Here is a 17283-nt window from a genome sequence, read left to right on the forward strand (position 1 = left end):
GCAAGCAGCACATTACAGACATATGGCTTTCGAGGAGTCGACTAGGCATGAACTGCAGCTATTTCAATTGGAGTGAAATCAGTAGGGATTTCACCTGTCTTGATACCTAAAACAATAAGGTTTGCAACGCTGTACAGTGCGGACATCGCTGCTTGCTTGCTGGTTGGTTGGACTGTATTTGGACATGCTGCTTCTGCGCATCCTGGCAAGGGACCGGGCAGATTTCGACGCGATCTAAGAGGCAGCTCATGGTGGCCTATCCCTTTAAGAACTGTCTCTGCGCCCTATTGGTTGAGCTTCCGCACGACGCTAATCGTCTTTTCCGCTTTTTTTCCCGGCAGCACAGTTAGCCATCTTGTTTTCTGTCGTTGTGGGGGGAAAAAAAGCCCCTGACTGTACAGAACGGGTGGTGATTTGTAGTAATTTCCACCCGACGCTTCTGGAATTTATAAATTCTACGTATCGGTTTTCGTGTTTATTAACTAAAACGACTTACAGACAGTGTGGTATTTGTGAATTTTTAATGGAGTAAAACTGCGGGAAATTGTGAGCTAGCTAGGTTACCTTATTGAAACCCAGCTGGGCCGTTTCAACATGGCCAACGCGGTTACCGGGAATCAGCAGCAGCAGCAGCAGCAGCAGGTCGTGGCCAAGCCCGTCGGCTCGGGGAAGCACGGCAATGTGTTGCCTCTCTGGGGCAACGAGAAGACGATGAACCTGAATCCGATGATTCTGACCAACATACTGTCGTCGCCGTATTTCAAGGTCCAGCTCTATGAGCTGAAAACGTACCACGAGGTTGTGGACGAGATCTACTTCAAGGTAGGTGGGTAGCCGGCTAACCTTGTTTTAATTTATTATGAAATATTCACTTGGTTATCTTCGTGGCGCATTGGGTAACGATTACTGTGATTTTCGGCTGTTTCAAGTCACGACCGGCTAGCATGCTAACTAAGCGGCTAACGCCGAAATGGCCGTGCTCGGCTATATCGGTGGCTGGCTAAATGTCAGCAGATTTATGTGCTGTATCCGTACACGCCGTTATTTTTTAAATAGCCTGGTTGATAGTCCGTATTTTGTCAGACAAGGTTGCAAGTTACCTGGGACAAATTTGAAAGCATTCGTTGCATAACCATTTATCAAGATATTTACTGGTTTGGTGGCCTAGTGTCCTGAACTCGTTTGCGTAGTACAACCCGGACGATGTATTACGCCATTCTGATACCCAAATGGGCAACCATACAGACTATTTAATGGTTAACCAGTGTTCGTTGCTTTTCTACGGACTGAATGCCGAATGTCATTTAAAGATGAGGGTTGCTTTAGCTGGGCCCTAACAACTTGTCTTAACGTAACGACGTAAGTTGACCAAGTTGTGCCGGGGGCGTGTTTTGTGTTATATATATATGTGATCTATATTGAAGGTTAGATCATCGTATTGTCCTTTGTGCGGATCAAAATCGAGTGCTTGGGTGATCTGTGTCACCGTTAAGTGCGTGTTTTGCATGCGTGACTTGCAGGTGACTCATGCCGAGCCGTGGGAGAAAGGTAGCAGGAAAACGGCGGGCCAGACTGGAATGTGTGGAGGGGTAAGTAGAAGTACGTGCTTTTCATCGTCCTGCACGCATTCTTCCATTTGTCGTCTTCCATTCCATCATGGTAAAGCTGTCGTTTTGTGTCGGTATGTTTTTTTTTAATTTATTCTCTAATTCTGCCCGGTGTTGTTGTTTGGAATTTGAATTCTTTCTTTTTGCTAAAGGTCCGTGGTGTTGGAACTGGTGGCATAGTCTCCACTGCCTTCTGCCTGCTGTACAAACTGTTCACGCTAAAGTTGACTCGTAAGCAGGTGATGGGACTCATCACACATACCGACTCTCCCTACATCAGAGCCCTAGGCTTCATGTATATAAGGTGTGCATCGACTTTCATTTAACTTCATAAATTAAACTGTTTTTATGAATACTGTAATTTCACACTGTTATGTGTTATATATTCAAATATAATGGACGTATTGGGTATCTAACATGGTTTGTCTCTGAAATCATGTAACAGATACACACAGCCTCCCACAGACCTTGTGGATTGGTTTGACCCGTTCCTTGATGATGAGGAGGTATGTCAGCAAGGGTAATTCTTCTTTTTCTTGATTTTTTGTAAAACATAATTCATGCTTGTAGTCTACTTCCAGTACCCTGGTTTGTGATGCATATGGCTGATTTTCACCTTTGACTTCATTTGGCTTAATTGTCCCTTCATTCGTCTGGAACTGAAATATTTAAATTGATCCTCTCTTGCGGCCTTGTCAGGGTAAGTGTAAATGAAGCAAAAATATAGCTACACAGTACAAAAAGGCATGATATTCTTATAGACATTGTTATGAGGATATCATTTTTTCCATAAATACTACGCACTGTAAGCTAAACTTGATTCAGTGAGATTCGACTTATGCTGAGTCATTCAGAAATGCACATTGAGGCTCATTCATTTTCTTTTTGATGTTGCACATTTTCCACCTTCCAATTGGCTAATCTCAGTGTTTTCTTCTTTAGATCTCCCTTGTGCTGCAGGTGAATTGGATATTGTATCTCAGCACAGTTGGTTTGTGTGTGTGAGTGCAAGCAACTGTTTTACCATATAGCTATGGTTTCTTGGTAGCTGGTGCACAACGTCATGGTCGCGTTTGCTTGCACTGTAGGTTTACTCCTTACAATAGCTTACTAACATGCCCCGAACCCGCAAGTGTCCTAGCGGACATTTTGCGATATTGACATTTTATATTTTTTTATTTTTTTAAACAGGTGTTTGGGGATTGCTTTTCAAAGTGATCATAACTTCACACAAAGGCAGTTGGTTTGCTATTGTCCAATAACCATGTTCTGTTTCTGTGGAGCCTGCAGTGTAATATAGTGGGAACCAATTATTATTTGTGTAATTCTTTTGTACATCAGCCATCTCTCTAAAATTCGTATGCATAAAATTATTTTGATCAATATTAAGCTTGATGAAAACAGAGGTGAATATTTGGTACTTGGTCATCACAAGTTAGATTCTTGTTTTACCGGATGAGATCATGGAAGGTAGTTTTGGGAGTGGATTTGAAGTCTGTTTATTGTTTGGAGAGGAGAAAGTGTAACATGGGTAATTGAATTTCTCGTGACAAGCCTGGTGCTGTGTTTTGCAGGAGCTGGACGTGAAAGCCGGGGGAGGTTGTGTCATGACGATCGGCGAAATGCTACGTTCCTTCCTCACCAAGCTAGAATGGTTCTCCACCCTTTTCCCACGCATCCCTGTGCCTGTTCAGAAGGCGATCGACCAGCAGATGAAGAGTCGACCCAGGAAAGCTCCTGAGAATGATGGCCACCAGGACACTGCACAGGAAACGACGTGGCAGGCTGAGCGGCGGCGCTCCAGGTGCGCCCCTATTCCGTCTTGCTTTCCACATAGAGATCTGTGTCAGATTTCCTGTTTTGCACAAGTATGTTGGGGAGAGGATTTCAGGTACTGTTCCATTTTGAATTGATTGTAGGAGTCCCAGGAGGACTCCGAGTCCTCGGAGGTCACCTAATAGATCACGGAGTCAGAGCCGTCACCGTGACAGGCGTGGCGCCAGCTTCGACCGTGAACTGGAGAGGGAGCGAGACCGACAAAGGAAGGAAAGGGAAGGCAAGGACAAGGACAAGGACCGGGACCGTCCAGAGAGAGATCAAGACCGTGACCGGAGGGAGAGGGTGGACAAGGACCGACGGCGCTCCCGAAGCATCGACCGGCCCTTAGATCGGCGGCGGAGCCGGAGCAAAGACCGCAAGCGAAGCCGTAGTGGCAGCCGCGATCGGAAGATTGACCGTAAAGATCGAGAGCGGGAGGTGGAGAACGACCGAGCCAGGAGGAAGGACAGGGCCAGCGAGAGGGAGAGATCAAAAGAGAGACGGTCCAAAGGAGAGCCAGAAGACAAGAAGCATGATGAGAGGCACAGGGAGGAACGTACAGTGAGGAAGCCAAGCCGGAGTAAGAGTAGGGAAAAAAAGGGCAAGGGTGAAAGGTCCCGCAAACGTAGCCAGAGCAGGGGTAGAATAGACAGCGAGGACAAGGCCAAGAAAAGAGAGCGTAGCCAGAGCAGAGAACGGTCTAACAAGGGCAGCCGTAGCAGGGAGCAGTCTCACAAACGTAGCCGTAGCAGGGAGCGATCTAACAAGGGCAGCCAGAGCAGGGAGAGGTCTAACAAGGGCAGCCAGAGCAGGGAGAGGTCTAACAAGGGCAGCCAGAGCAGGGAGAGGTCTAACAAGGGCAGCCAGAGCAGGGAGAGGTCTAACAAGGGCAGCCAGAGCAGGGAGAGGTCTCACAAGAGCAGCCGGAGCAGGGAGAGGTCTCACAAGAGCAGCCGGAGCAGGGAGAGGTCTCACAAGAGCAGCCAGAGCAGAGAGAGGTCTCACAAGAGCAGCCAGAGCAGAGAGAGGTCTCACAAGAGCAGCCAGAGCAGAGAGAGGTCTCACAAGAGCAGCCGGAGCAGGGAGAGGTCTCACAAGCGTAGCCGGAGCAAGGAACGCACTCACCGCCGAGAACTAAGCGACACGAGTGACAGCAAGCATCAGAATAGAAGTCCGAGTGCAGAACAGGTTGATGGGAAGCAGGATAGCAGAGAAAAATCCACTTAATTTATCCATCTGGTTTAATTTGCTCATGTAGTATGTCATTTGTTTCAGGAAAAAAAAAATCTTGCACGGATATACACTGACGCTCCCCATCCAGTCCTTGGTTGCTTAAGTAGAATTCTCACAGTAGAGATGAGCCTTTTTTCATTAATTCTATTTTCTTTTCTAAAAAGCTATGGAAAATTTTGTAAATAAACATCTGAGAATGTTTTAAAACTCTGGAAGACCCCACAACATGTTGAAATGTACAAGACGCTAAGTTGACCGATGTTGTGCTGTGTTTGGTTGATTGCTTTGCCATTTTTTATATATAATAAAAGTCTTTTAAGAAAGGGGGCATTGCTAGTTACTATGTTGTGTTTTCAATGCGGTAATCCTGGGCTTGGACTGGCTTAGCGGTGCTGCTCCATTGTTGGATGAGATGACCTACAAGCTAAGCATAATCAGCTAAGTTCGGCAATTCAAGCTCCTCATTTCATGTCAGTTCTCCGGTCCTAGACAGACAATCTACATATATACAGATTGTCTAATTGCCTAGTTGAACTGATTCAGTTTTATTTGGGATTTCCAGAGCAAGAATAGTGAGGCTCAGTTGAGTGCTGTTGTCTCGCTTGTTAAGGGCTGGGGGTTCATTCACAGGAATCAGGATTTGGAGTTGTGCTCTGTGGGTTTCATCCTTCATGTCATACACCTATAATTGCACTGATTGATTATACGTGGCCTGTCGTTCAGGAATGTATGGTCTCAGCATCCCATTAGAGTAGTTTTGAGTTCTCCCTTTTTAAACACGTGTGCATGTGTGTGCAGACTTGTGTCGAATTGAAAATCTCACTCCAGCCAGCTGACCAAAGTTGACACGTGTGTCCGATGCAGTAATACTTTGAGTAAAATCACAGAAATTACCGGGATTTTGCTTTGCTTCGTGTATCGTTCGACTTCCAGCCATGGAACTGTCAGAATACCTTGTTTGCGTATTTCCGTTGTTTTGAGGCTCTCTTCGGGTAATGCCCCGCTGTCGTTTTTTGCAAAGAAAATGCATCACCCTGTTTATGATAATCTAAAAATTTCTGTGGATTGTTCAACTTCTTTCCCCCCAGTTTTTGATATTTTTACGTGTTTCGCACCGGTTCTTCGATTTGTCTTCGCTTGGTTATCAACGAGATAGATGCTCGACCTGGCAAATGTGGCGCTACAGCTCAGTATTTCAGGATAAATTAGGAAATGGTTAAAACCGAAAATAAATAAGCCGAAAAGTTGATTAAAATTCTAAAGGTCCTATTCGAAATCCGCCCCGAAATATAAATGAGCCATTAGGTTTTACTTCCTCGGTGCTAAACGAAAAAAGAGGTCAGGTTTTCACCTCGCAATTTTTTAAGTATTATTTCCACGATTTACGGAAACTTGGGGAAAATAAGAGAAATGCCCATTTGTGCCGCAGCTCAAAAACGGCGCGCGAAACTTCCGGTAGGTCACTTTGTTCTTTGACCATCTTCTCTCAAACATCTCCGTCGACAAATGCCTTTCAATCTCAAATATGAAGCGGAAACGGCGGTCATTCACTGGTCGTACGACATACTGAGGTAAGGCATATAATTTATCCATTTGGAAACTTTATTTTTTATGAATTATTGAAACCGTTATTTTGTGGGGAAAATGGCCATCGGGGGATGTTCAAAGGGCCAAATATTCTTCTTTTTCGTTCTTACTCAAACACAATAAACAGCAATTTTTCTTTGCTGAGGTATTAAGAAGAATTCAGATGTTTTAAATCATGCACCAAATCCTTGTTGTGTGTACTATCGCCTAACAGGCCGGGGGACGATACACAGCTCTTGGCCACGGTTCTAACAGAACACGGTGTTTGCTACCACTGCTTTAGCCTCCCAAAAATTAGGGTATGGTAATAATAAGGGTGCAGGTAATAATTAGTAGAAACGTTGAAATATACCAGTAACCAACCCACAGGAACAGGTTTTAGAACCACTAACCTAAAACTATACTTGTTTCAAGTGTGCCAGGTTCTGTCGCATAAACATCCCCCCGAGCTCTTAATTATACTTGATCAATGGTTAGATGATGGATGGATGGATATACGAGATAATATTTAATCGTAAACCTAAAATGTTGAATCCTTAAAGCACGTTTTCTGGTTAACCAGTTATTTCCAATTTTTTTTTATGTCCATACAGATCAGATTATTTACCTTAAACTTGTGGTACAACACTATTTTTGTATATACCATAATTTAGTTCAAAACACAACTTAAACATTTCAACTGCTATTGAAACATGAAACTGGGAAAGATCATCAAGGGCAGTGAAAAACAATAGTGTGTCTGACACCCAGCAGCTGAGTCATTATCTCTACCTTTTTAAAAAAATCTGATCTCTTTAGTCTCTGAGTCACACATGGCAGTTTGAGACTGTACTTTCACCAAGGGGTAAAGATGAATGAATATAATGAAACAAGAAATGAAACATGACCAAGTTGCACTTCACCTAAATATGTAATTTAAACCTAATTTAAACAATGGAAGTAAGAATACATTTTATATAGTGTTTATTTTTGTAATTTTGGAAGTTTATTGGTTTGATTTATTTTAAATTTGCAATTGTTCTTCATCACATTTCACCACGTTTAAATCAAAGTGTCAAAGATGGTTTCGTTTTCAAACATGATTTTCTACATGATTTTCAAGAAAAGTTATTTCCTAAGACTTGCTTGCATTAGGTGCTTTTATCTAATGCTATGAAAGCTGCTCTTTACAGTTGACATTTTTTATTTGTCCCCATGTTGACTGGTCTGGTATGCTGAAAGAAACCCTTAGATCTGAACTCCAGTTTTTACACAGATTGGGGTAGAATAGGGGCTTGTGCTTGTTGATGTTTTGGCAGACACAGAGACGCAGTATGTGGTGGCAGGCTTCAGGTCTGTCACTGTAGAGTTAAAACCACATACAGACAGCTCTACAAAAGGCTGTTCACTGGACTGCTGTCTGACCACAAGGCTGTAGCTAGTAGCGCCCTCTACAGAATTCCATTCTGCATACAGGGAATTGCTAGTGACATTTCCAATCTTCAGCACTGGAATGGATAAATCTGACGGGGAAAAAAAACAGTTTTTAGGAATGAGTTGGAAGTACAGTTCATTGCATTCATTATGATTTTTTTCTGTATAAATGAATTACATTTCTTTTCAATGCATGTTCTTATTAAACATAGAATAGGCGTTTGCTGTTACCCGTCTCCTCTTCATAAAAAGGATTTGTCCTTTTCAGCTCTCTTCGAGTACGATACCGTGTTATATCTGTAGGAACAGAAATCTGAGTTAGATGAAATCTGCACACATGGATTAAAGTTTTCCGTCGCTGTGATGGATTTCCGTCAACTGAGTGCACTAAAGGTTAACAATGAGATTTATACAGACCTGAAGGAAAAAAAATTGGGGGGGGTGGGGGTGGCTAAGCAAGCTTCGGCAGACAAAGTTCTGGAAAGGCTGTCTTTTTCTTTAGTTTAATTACGATTTAATTACTCTTCCTAAAAATAAACATTATAGTTTCGGCAGTTCGTTTAAACATTGACGGCTGCAAGCTAGTTCCCGACGCTTGTTTAAGATGCAAAACTTCATAGTAAGGAGAAAATAATTCCCCAGCATTTAGTGCCACATGAGTCTCAAAGGCTTTTGATGTCCCAAAATAAAGACGAGATCTGCAAAAGGGTGAATGGCACGGGCTTTGTGTTGCCTGGCGTGTCCAATAATAATAATAATTAATAATAATAATAATAGCCTAGTAGCAGTATATTTTACATTTTCGAAAAAGATCGGAATAGAACGTATTTATGTTTGGAAGTCAGTGGTGTGTCATGAAGTGTCTCATTCGCTAACAGTAGCTAAAAAAGGTCGGAAAACAGTGGAGAAAACCCATTGCTTAAGTAGATAAAGAAGCCAAAACTCCGAAGCTCAAGAATCAGGACAGTGGCTCCGGTGTCGCAAGTGCTGCAAGAGCTTATGCTCCGTTAAAAATAAATAAATAAAACAGCAATTTTGGAGTCCGTTTTCTTGCTGTTAGCAGAGGAATGGCAATGTGAAGCTGCTCTAAATTTCCTATATTTTGGGTCGGGATCTTGGGATTTTTCAAATGAGTTTAGGCTATTTGTAAATGTATAGGCTATATAAATAGTCCCTAAAGGTATATTTTACAGGACCTAGGTCCTTCGATTTGCATCACTCGCGCGCGTCAGTTTGCTTTCGGTTTCGTCAGCATGGACACACTTCTGTTAAAGGAAGCCACAGATGTTTGGGACATCTACAAAACAGTGAAGAATAAGTGGAGAGGGGCTTGGCTAAATGAGATGGGTGATAATGGCAAACCATTTAGTTCATGGTGCAAAAAGATGAAAATGGCAGGCGTGCTTTTGTGTAGTTTGCCATAAAAATAGTCTATGGAAGCAATGGCTTTATTCTTATCCACTGTTGTGTATTACTAAAGCATTGTTGTTTAAATAAATTTGCACTGAAAACTTGATGTTTCATCATTTATAGCCATTGTCATTTATTGACAATAGTAAAGTCTTGCCTTAGCTTTGAATTATTGTTACAATTATGTAAATGTAATTCAACTAGGGGCTTAGGGGATAATGGACAACACAGCCTTTTTTGCTTTAATCCATGTGCACATCAGGGAATGATGCTGAAAATGAAATGGTGAGATTTATGATGGGGGTTGGGGTGGTGATCAAAGTTGTTAGTATTTTAAAAACATATCTTAAATCGAGTTTATTTTTTTTTTGCCTTTTAATCTGTATTATCCTTCTTACCTTGGATGTTCGTACTGGGATTGCTCTGACCAGCGTCATTGATGGCCATCACCCTAATCGCACTACGATTGGCACCTGTCACGTTGCACTGCAGCTGAACTGTGCGACACAGCAACATCAGCTCTGCACCTTTTAGCTCATACACAGCGTACTCTGTGGCCAATACTGATGCATTCCAGGAGAGTATGGCTGATCCATTGTTGATGCTGTATGTGCATCCCATTGGGGCACAGGGGGCTGAAAGAACACCATAAAACTGTAAACTTAATTGCACCTAAATTATTTGACCTTATAATCACAATTGAAAGATATTTTGAAGACATTTTAGATATATACTATGTTGTCCTGAGACAAGTTTGTAAATTTCCAGCATACTCCAAAATGTGTTTTTGGGTATTTCTGTTACAAAGTGCAGCAGCTCCCAGTTTTGTGTGAACCCTTTGCTAGTTTTGTCTAATCCGTCTCTCTACATTTACTCATAATTGGCACATTTTGTCCCAGTACCTGTTTTCCCGTTGACCGCCGTTGAGAGGGTACTGGGTCCTGCCAAGTTCCTGCTCTGCACTGTCACTGTGTAACGGGAGTTGCAGAGCATGGGGAACTCAAATACTGTGCCATCTGTCCAATATGAGCTCATCACGAAGTGTGTGTCTTCGTTGTCCTGGTTGCTACTGCTGGTCTCAGCCAGGTACTCCACCCCACGGCAGACAGTTACACCCCAGGAGACCTTGAGCACCTGTATCCCATTCTGCATGGGGTACAGCCGTGTCCCCACTGCACTGGGGGGGCAAGGGACTGTGAAGGAGAGAGTATTTTAATTGGAGGCATGGCTTTGTTTTGTTTTACAGACCTGTCTCTTTATTTATCTGACTTCGACTTCTACAACTGGTTATTAAAGGTACTATTTGGAATGGGTATGAGTGTGGGTATAATAGCTACCTGCCCCCTTGGTATATGGCTGGCTGAATGAAGACCTGCATACTTGATTGGAGGCCTGCACTGAGAAGTTGTATGTCGACCCACACTGTAGCCCCACCACAGTGCAGAAGGTGTTCGTTGTTTGACAGCAGAGCTGGTTGCTGCCTGTGCTCTGTGCGCATGCCAGGTATTGCACTGCGGCTGTTACTGGGGCCCAGGTGACATACGCTGTGCTGTTGGCACAGCTGAGGTCCGCTGAGATGCGTGTTGGCTGGCATGGAGCTGAAAACAGAACAGAAAGTTTTGCTTGTTTCTTGTGGAAATGTGTTATTGTGATTTATGTAGAGAAATGCAAAGCACACAGCACCAAAAAAAATGTTCCTGCGTCCTGATTTCTTCTGCTTGTTGCGTACTTGTCACATCTAATTGTTTCAGATCATCACACAAAATTGATATAAATTGCTACTGAGGTGAATATTTCCAGGAATGGTTGGTCTACGAAAATTCCTCCAAGAATACACCAATGACTCATCCTGGAAGTCATACTACCATCCATGGAACTGTAGGCTTTGCTTGCCCCAAATAAAGTTAATATTCATGTTTCCACCATTAGAAAGAGACCGGACAAGAATGGAATTCTTGGGTGAGTTGCAAGGTGAAAACCACCACTGGCTTTCGCCAAAAAATACCATGATCATTCCCTTGATGAAGCCTTTCGAAGTAATACTTTGTGGACTGATGAGTCAAAAGTGGAACTTTTTGGAAGACATGGGTCCTGTCACATCTAGTATAAAGCTAACACAGTATTCCACAATAAGAAAATCATATCAATAGTCAAACATGATGGTGGTGGTACGATGGGCTGGTATGCTGTGCTGTGTTGGGGCCTGGGTGACTTGCTCTCTACCAGAAAATCTGAAGGTCAAGCACAACTGAATTATGCAGCAAGATCCAAAGTACAATAACAAGTCCACCCTCACCTTTCAAGGACCAACCCTGATCTCTCAAAAAAGTACTTTGCTGTGGGTAATAGCATCTGCTAAATAAATAATACAATACAATACAATACCTGTCTGGATGTTGAAGGTGCTGCTAGCTGGGCTTCGACACTGTAAGTTAGATCCAGTGACATAAAAAGTGTAGAGTGCACCACAGCGCAGGCTTGGCACAGTGCAGTTGGTGTTGGAGGTGGAACAAGTGCCATTATCTCCGCTACTGCCCAGTGCTGTCACCACATAGGTCTGTGCCCCAGATGCTTGGCCCCATGTAACCCAAGCAGAGTTACTCATGCAGTCTAGGTTACCTGTAACATTCTGAGGTGCGCATGGTGCTGCGGGAAAAGGAAACATGAAGCAGGAAGGTCTGTGGTCTCATTTGGAACATTGAGTAACTATCACGACATTTGCATTTGTGTCATGTGCAACTGCTCTGACCACCTGAAAGCTACCACATAGGACTGGCTCCCAGATTAACTATGCCTGATACCTGACAAATCCTTGACGAATCCTAAAGAAACTGAACTAGGAGGCTCTCAGGGACTTCCTCCAAACTGGAGATCACTATAACTGTGTGAACATGGTGAACTGCTTAATGTCTGTACATTAGGGCTGGGTGATATGGACCGATAATCATATCGCGATATTTTTAGCTGAACCATGATACACGATATATATCTCAATATTGTTTTCCCACAAAGTCATGACAAATAGACAGTACCAAGTCAGAGCAAAATGTCCTCAGTGTCACACGGGCACTTTTATTTATAGACAGCTGTACATGTACATGAAAAAATAGCTCAAAAATGTCGATTTGTCCTACCTTATTGCATTTCGACAGATATATCTGTCGATCGGTGCTACCTTACCGAAAATGTTATTGTCATTTTTATGGGCTGAAACTGAAGGCGGATAATCCAAAAAATATATACGTAACTTGTCTAAAAAACACGAACTAATGTAATGTGAGCAGGCATTGCGAGTCTGAAATACCTTATGAGATTAAATGTTAAAACGTCAGGTATTTCGACATACAGCATAGTAAATCAGCGTGATGCTGACAGTAAAGTGTGATCAATGTATTTAATAAAAAATAAAAAATGTATGAATACTGAAAACGCAGAAATAAGCCATAACTCCAATGCAAGGTAGGATAGATCCATGGGCGGTTCTTCAAGCACGAAAAAAGGGGCCTGATTTCATTTTGCGCATGCGCAGTACCCAAAGGTAGGACATAGGATGAAATGTTAGAACTCCGGCATATATTATTTTACCAACCAGGGGGGTATTTCACTAAGTGGGATTTTTTGCTTAGCCGGATAACTAATCATCCACTTAAATGTTGCTCAGACTACCTTAGCTCCTCTTCGCTAGCTTGCCTCGTGTCTATGGCTGTCGCTGCATGCAGGAGGGGTGGGTTGTGTTTGGAGAGGGGCGGGGCAGGGCGCAGTTTTATAGGAGACAGACCAGGTGAGGATAAATAGGCGAAGCAGCGGCGCTATGAATATAATTTTAAAGCAACAAACTATATCGATGTAAACGATATTGTCTTTTCATATATCTTGTATGGAAATATATTAGTATATCATAAAAACCCGATATATCGCCCAGCCCTACTGTACATATATAGATGCTCCTCTACTTGCGAACTTTCAACTTACGAACTTTCAGACATACGAACGAAGAGCTCCCGTTTCCTGTCCGCAACTTCATTTTTTTTTTTCTACACGCCAGTTCTGCCTATCTTGCCTTCTGGCCACTACTCCCGCCACGCAACAGCGTAGCGTGCGTACTCCCATCATCCTAGTTCTTTGATCATGCATATATACCCTTAAAATGATGTTGAATAACAACTTACTAACATTTCAAGTTCCGAATGGCCGTTCTGAACATAACCCGCTCATACGTAGAGGAGCGTCTGTATACCTTATGCATCTGTCCCATTGAACCCTTAGGTAAAAAGCCTAAAATCCTTCAGGAAAATTTCTGATACATTAACTAGGAGTTCCCAACTGTGGCCAGTATTTCACCAAGCCAAGGAATGCCGGGGGGTTTGTGAAGGGACTGGTTAATTTTCAAAAATAAACAATAGTGAAGTACTGGTGAGATCTGCGCGTCCCAGCCTGCATCACGAACACATGTTTATAGCCCCTTGTATGTCATTGTAAATAGCCCTTGTATTGTTCTTGTTGTAGTAGTTATGGTTAAGTTTCCTGAATGTGGTGTGTATGTTTGACCATGTCTTATGCATACCCTGTCCGATCCTCGCATGTCCTTAGCTGAAATCTCCCACCTATGTGTACCTTACAGTTCAGCATCTGACCACCTTGTGTTTCCGCTGTTGTATTTGGGTGCGGTGCTCATTGGGTGAATGTTATAGTCCTGTTAAGGACTACAATAAAAGGGCATTGTTCTTCCCTAAATAAGCCTCTTCGTCATTTGCCGTTGTTGCCGCGATGCCTCGTTCGGCCAGTCATCACAATACATTTTCAATATATTTTCAAAGCAGCCCCCGGTGTTTTACTGATCTATGAATTTTTTGCACAACGTAAACTGGTTCTGTGGATACAATAAGGTTGGGGACCTCCACATTAACTACCCAAAGTGCTTCTATGTGGAAGCCTACCTGTAACTATGTAAAAGGCAGGGCTGGGAAGACTGACGCAGCGCACCCCAGTCGCAGTGGCTTGCACAGTATAGTTTTGGCCACATCGAAGGTCCACAAGGCTACAAGTGCTGCTTCTCGATCTGCACCAAGTCTGATACCCCTGGGATGATGAGGCCTGGATGACAACGTCAACCACACCATTCCCCATCGCCCATGACAGTGAGGCCACATTGTTGGTGCAATTCATAGTACTATTCGCAATCACAGGTGGGCATGGAGCTAGAAGACACAAATACACCATTAACTACCATGCTTAAGCAATAGTTATTATAAAAGCCATTACACACCTAATATTTTCCCCCTAAAAGCCTAGAACCTTATGTCCTCGTAACCCTACCTGTTGTCATGGTAGCACTTGTCCGCAGAGTGCTGTTGCAGTTACCGTCATCAGCTAGCACAGTTATGTTATAGGTCTGTCCACACTGCAGACCATTCAGCTGACAGGTAGTGCTGCTGGTGAAACACTGGAATGACCTGCTGGCTGTGGCTAACACTGTATAATGACGGGCCCCCTGGCTGGCATCCCAGGATACCATTGCTGTACTGGTATTGCAGGATAGGTTGGTAGCGACGTTCACTGGGCTGCAGGGAACTAGAGAGAGTGAGGAGGTAGTCAGTTCTGTTCCATAAGTCAAGACTGGGAGTGCCCTCTGGGAAGAGCTTGACAGAGGCTTACCTGTAGACACAGAAATGGGAGGACTGCTGGTGCTGTTGCATTGGCTGTCCAGGGCGAGTACACTGATGTTATACTGCTGAGAACACTGCAGCTGGCTGAAGGAGCAGGAGAGGTTGGCTGTGGTACATGAATTGGAGTAGCCATTGGGGCCCAGAATGTTGGCAGCATAGGTCCTTGCACCACGTGTGCTGTTCCAGGACACCAGCAGTGCATTCGATGCACAATCCGCGTTCCCTTGGACAAGCTGAGGAACACATAGCACTACGGGAGAAAAGTGTGACTGCTCACATCAGGACTCCAATGCAAAAGTGGTAGGGCATACCTTAGTAGTGAATGAACTCACCAGTGCGTATGGTTTGTGTCATGCTTGGAGGGCTGCGGCAGTTATTACTGGAGGCTGTGACATTGAAGGTGTAATTCAGGCCGCAGGTCAAACTGCCGATGGTGCAATTGGTATTCCAGCTGCTGCAGAATTGCACAGTGCCATCTGCCGATCTGATGCTCACGCTGTAGTTCAGGGGATCTGGGTTTGGGTCCCAGCTTACTGTTAGGTTATTGCTGCCACAGTCAAGACGGTTTTGGATGTTGGAGGGGGTACATGGACCTACGATGAAGAAGGCAGATGATGATATTATAGTATACTAAAGAAATGAACAACGGGATGTCTACATACTAGCTACTAGCTTCTTCAGAGATTTCTACTAAATGAAAGTTCACTGTGTTGTAGCACATCTCACACTCATGGCAGCATCAGGATAAAGGAGACTCAGATCACCTTACCAGTTTTCAGGGTGAATGGTATGCTGTTTGGACTTTGACAGCTGGTGTCACTGGCTGATACAGTGAAGTTGTAATTCTGACCACAGAGGAGGCCGCTTAGTTGGCAGCTAGGGGCAGTGTTATTGCTGCTCACTCTGTCTCCAGCCCTCCCCACTGCTTGCACATTATACATCAAACTATTTGTGCTTATATTCCACGTGATCAAGGCTGTGTTGGATAAGCAGTCAATCGAACCTCCCAAGTTAGTAGGAGAACATGGTGCTGTGGGGGAAGAGTATATGGTCACGCTAGGACTGTTTTCCCACAATCCCCCTCGTTCCCCTAGCCACGCCCTATTGTACTGGGCCCTCACTCTTACCTGTTGCTACTGTGACTGTCTGGCTTGAAAGGCTGCTGCAGCTGTCACCCACAGCCATCACTCCCACGGCGTAGATCTGACTGCAGCGCAGGCCGGTAATGTTGCAGGTTGTGTTGTTAGAGAGGGAGCCCACACTGTGTCCGCTGTTGCTCAAGGCAGTGACAGTATAATTTCTGGCTCCTTGGCTGGCTGCCCAGCTCACCATGACCGAGCTCTGCTGGCAGTTTCGCACTGCAGTCACATTAGTGGGCGCACAGGGCACTGTGGACATACCATATCAATACTCAGTCACGGCATTTCAAAACTCACACGAGGAAGTGCGTGTTCCCATTTCTAGATTGCAGTCTATCAAAATGAACATTCATTCAATAAAGTAAGTAAAAGCGGACTTTGCTGGATGACAGAGGTTCTGCTGGGCCTGCTTAAGCAGGTGTCACTGACAGAGTGCACCACTACACATAAAAGACAGGTGTTCTAAAGAACATTCGATCAGCAACAAAACAGGCAAATATCACTACTACGGAGCGTGTTACTTTGGAATGGACCCTCTGTCTTTAGTCACCACTGTGACACAGTGCAGGTCGATGAAGGGGCATCTGCCGTTGTTGGACAGACAAGAGTGTGTGTGTCTGTCAGTGCCTGTTGCTGTTGTGAGATATGCCTCTGCTCCAGGCATGGGAGCCCAGGTCACAGAGACAATGTTACCCTCATATGGCAGTGCTACCACTAAACCTGTTACAATAACTGTTTCTGTTGGACAATATATCATCCCAGAAATAATTGTGATAAATAATATTATTTTCATTTTAAGATCATTTTGTGGTATCATATAACGATAATATCTTTGTATAGTAATGGAAGTACACCCTTTTGAAAGATCCATGAACTTATAATTCTTAAGAATACTAAGAGAATGAAATTAGAACTCAAAAATATTTAAATATCCTAAACAAATTAAACACATATAGAACCACACAACCAAAATGTAAATAAATAAAATGCATTCACAGACTCTTTTAACAAAAAATTGGATTATACAGTAAAATCCCGTTATATCATCTATAACGGACGAGGTCCGCTGATCCTGGCCGTGCGCCTTTAAGAACATGCAGAAAAAGCATTGGATAGAGCGAACTCGCATATAACGGAATTTAACTTGTAACGGACAAACATTTTGGTCCCCAGGGCCGCTTTTAGCTGTAGTTTTGTTCGGCTATAACGGACATGCATGGCGTGCCGGTGATATCCAGCGCTGATACATAGTCGGGATTATTAATAGTCACGCATCTGGTCAAGTAAAGTTGAATTACTACATGTACAATATAATAATATATACCACAAGTGTGTCTGCTGGGGTGTGCCATGAGTAAATGGTGTCCTGCAGTTCTGTTCTGGGCATACAGCAACTCGGGATATAACGGT

The 17283-nt window shown here is 43.6% G+C and overlaps 2 protein-coding genes across 45 annotated transcripts in view; one reads left to right on the forward strand and one right to left on the reverse strand.

Annotated features, from left to right (window-relative positions):
- Positions 1-319: 319 nt before the first annotated feature.
- Positions 320-4981, forward strand: prpf38b (pre-mRNA processing factor 38B). Of its 40 annotated transcripts, none has more exons than XM_048989167.1 (8): positions 320-822; positions 1521-1589; positions 1760-1911; positions 2053-2113; positions 3182-3411; positions 3527-4243; positions 4364-4393; positions 4484-4981. In XM_048989167.1, the coding sequence occupies exons 1-8, from the start codon at positions 595-597 to the stop codon at positions 4650-4652; spliced, it is 1656 nt and encodes a 551-aa protein (XP_048845124.1). In that variant the 5' UTR covers positions 320-594; the 3' UTR covers positions 4653-4981. The 40 variants fall into 40 exon arrangements, with proteins under 40 accessions (XP_048845124.1, XP_048845096.1, XP_048845104.1 ...); XM_048989142.1 differs by having other exon boundaries at positions 321-822; positions 3527-4303; positions 4424-4981; XM_048989149.1 differs by having other exon boundaries at positions 321-822; positions 3527-4303; positions 4454-4981.
- Positions 4982-7136: 2155 nt separating this feature from the next.
- fndc7rs1 (fibronectin type III domain containing 7, related sequence 1) overlaps positions 7137-17283 on the reverse strand; it is a 41720-nt gene continuing 31573 nt past the window's right edge. For all 5 annotated transcript variants that reach the window (XM_048989113.1, XM_048989114.1, XM_048989115.1 and 2 more), the window contains 12 exons: positions 15862-16122; positions 15504-15764; positions 15067-15327; positions 14724-14984; positions 14385-14639; positions 14006-14266; positions 11454-11714; positions 10406-10666; positions 9971-10261; positions 9467-9703; positions 7890-7955; positions 7137-7747 (listed from right to left, as the gene is read on the reverse strand). In XM_048989113.1, the coding sequence (XP_048845070.1) occupies positions 7473-7747; positions 7890-7955; positions 9467-9703; positions 9971-10261; positions 10406-10666; positions 11454-11714; positions 14006-14266; positions 14385-14639; positions 14724-14984; positions 15067-15327; positions 15504-15764; positions 15862-16122 (2951 nt within the window). In that variant the 3' untranslated portion in view covers positions 7137-7472. The remainder of the gene's footprint in view (positions 7748-7889; positions 7956-9466; positions 9704-9970; positions 10262-10405; positions 10667-11453; positions 11715-14005; positions 14267-14384; positions 14640-14723; positions 14985-15066; positions 15328-15503; positions 15765-15861; positions 16123-17283) is intronic.

The sequence above is a fragment of the Brienomyrus brachyistius genome, chromosome 21, assembly GCF_023856365.1.
Source record: "Brienomyrus brachyistius isolate T26 chromosome 21, BBRACH_0.4, whole genome shotgun sequence".
Lineage (NCBI taxonomy): Eukaryota > Metazoa > Chordata > Actinopteri > Osteoglossiformes > Mormyridae > Brienomyrus > Brienomyrus brachyistius.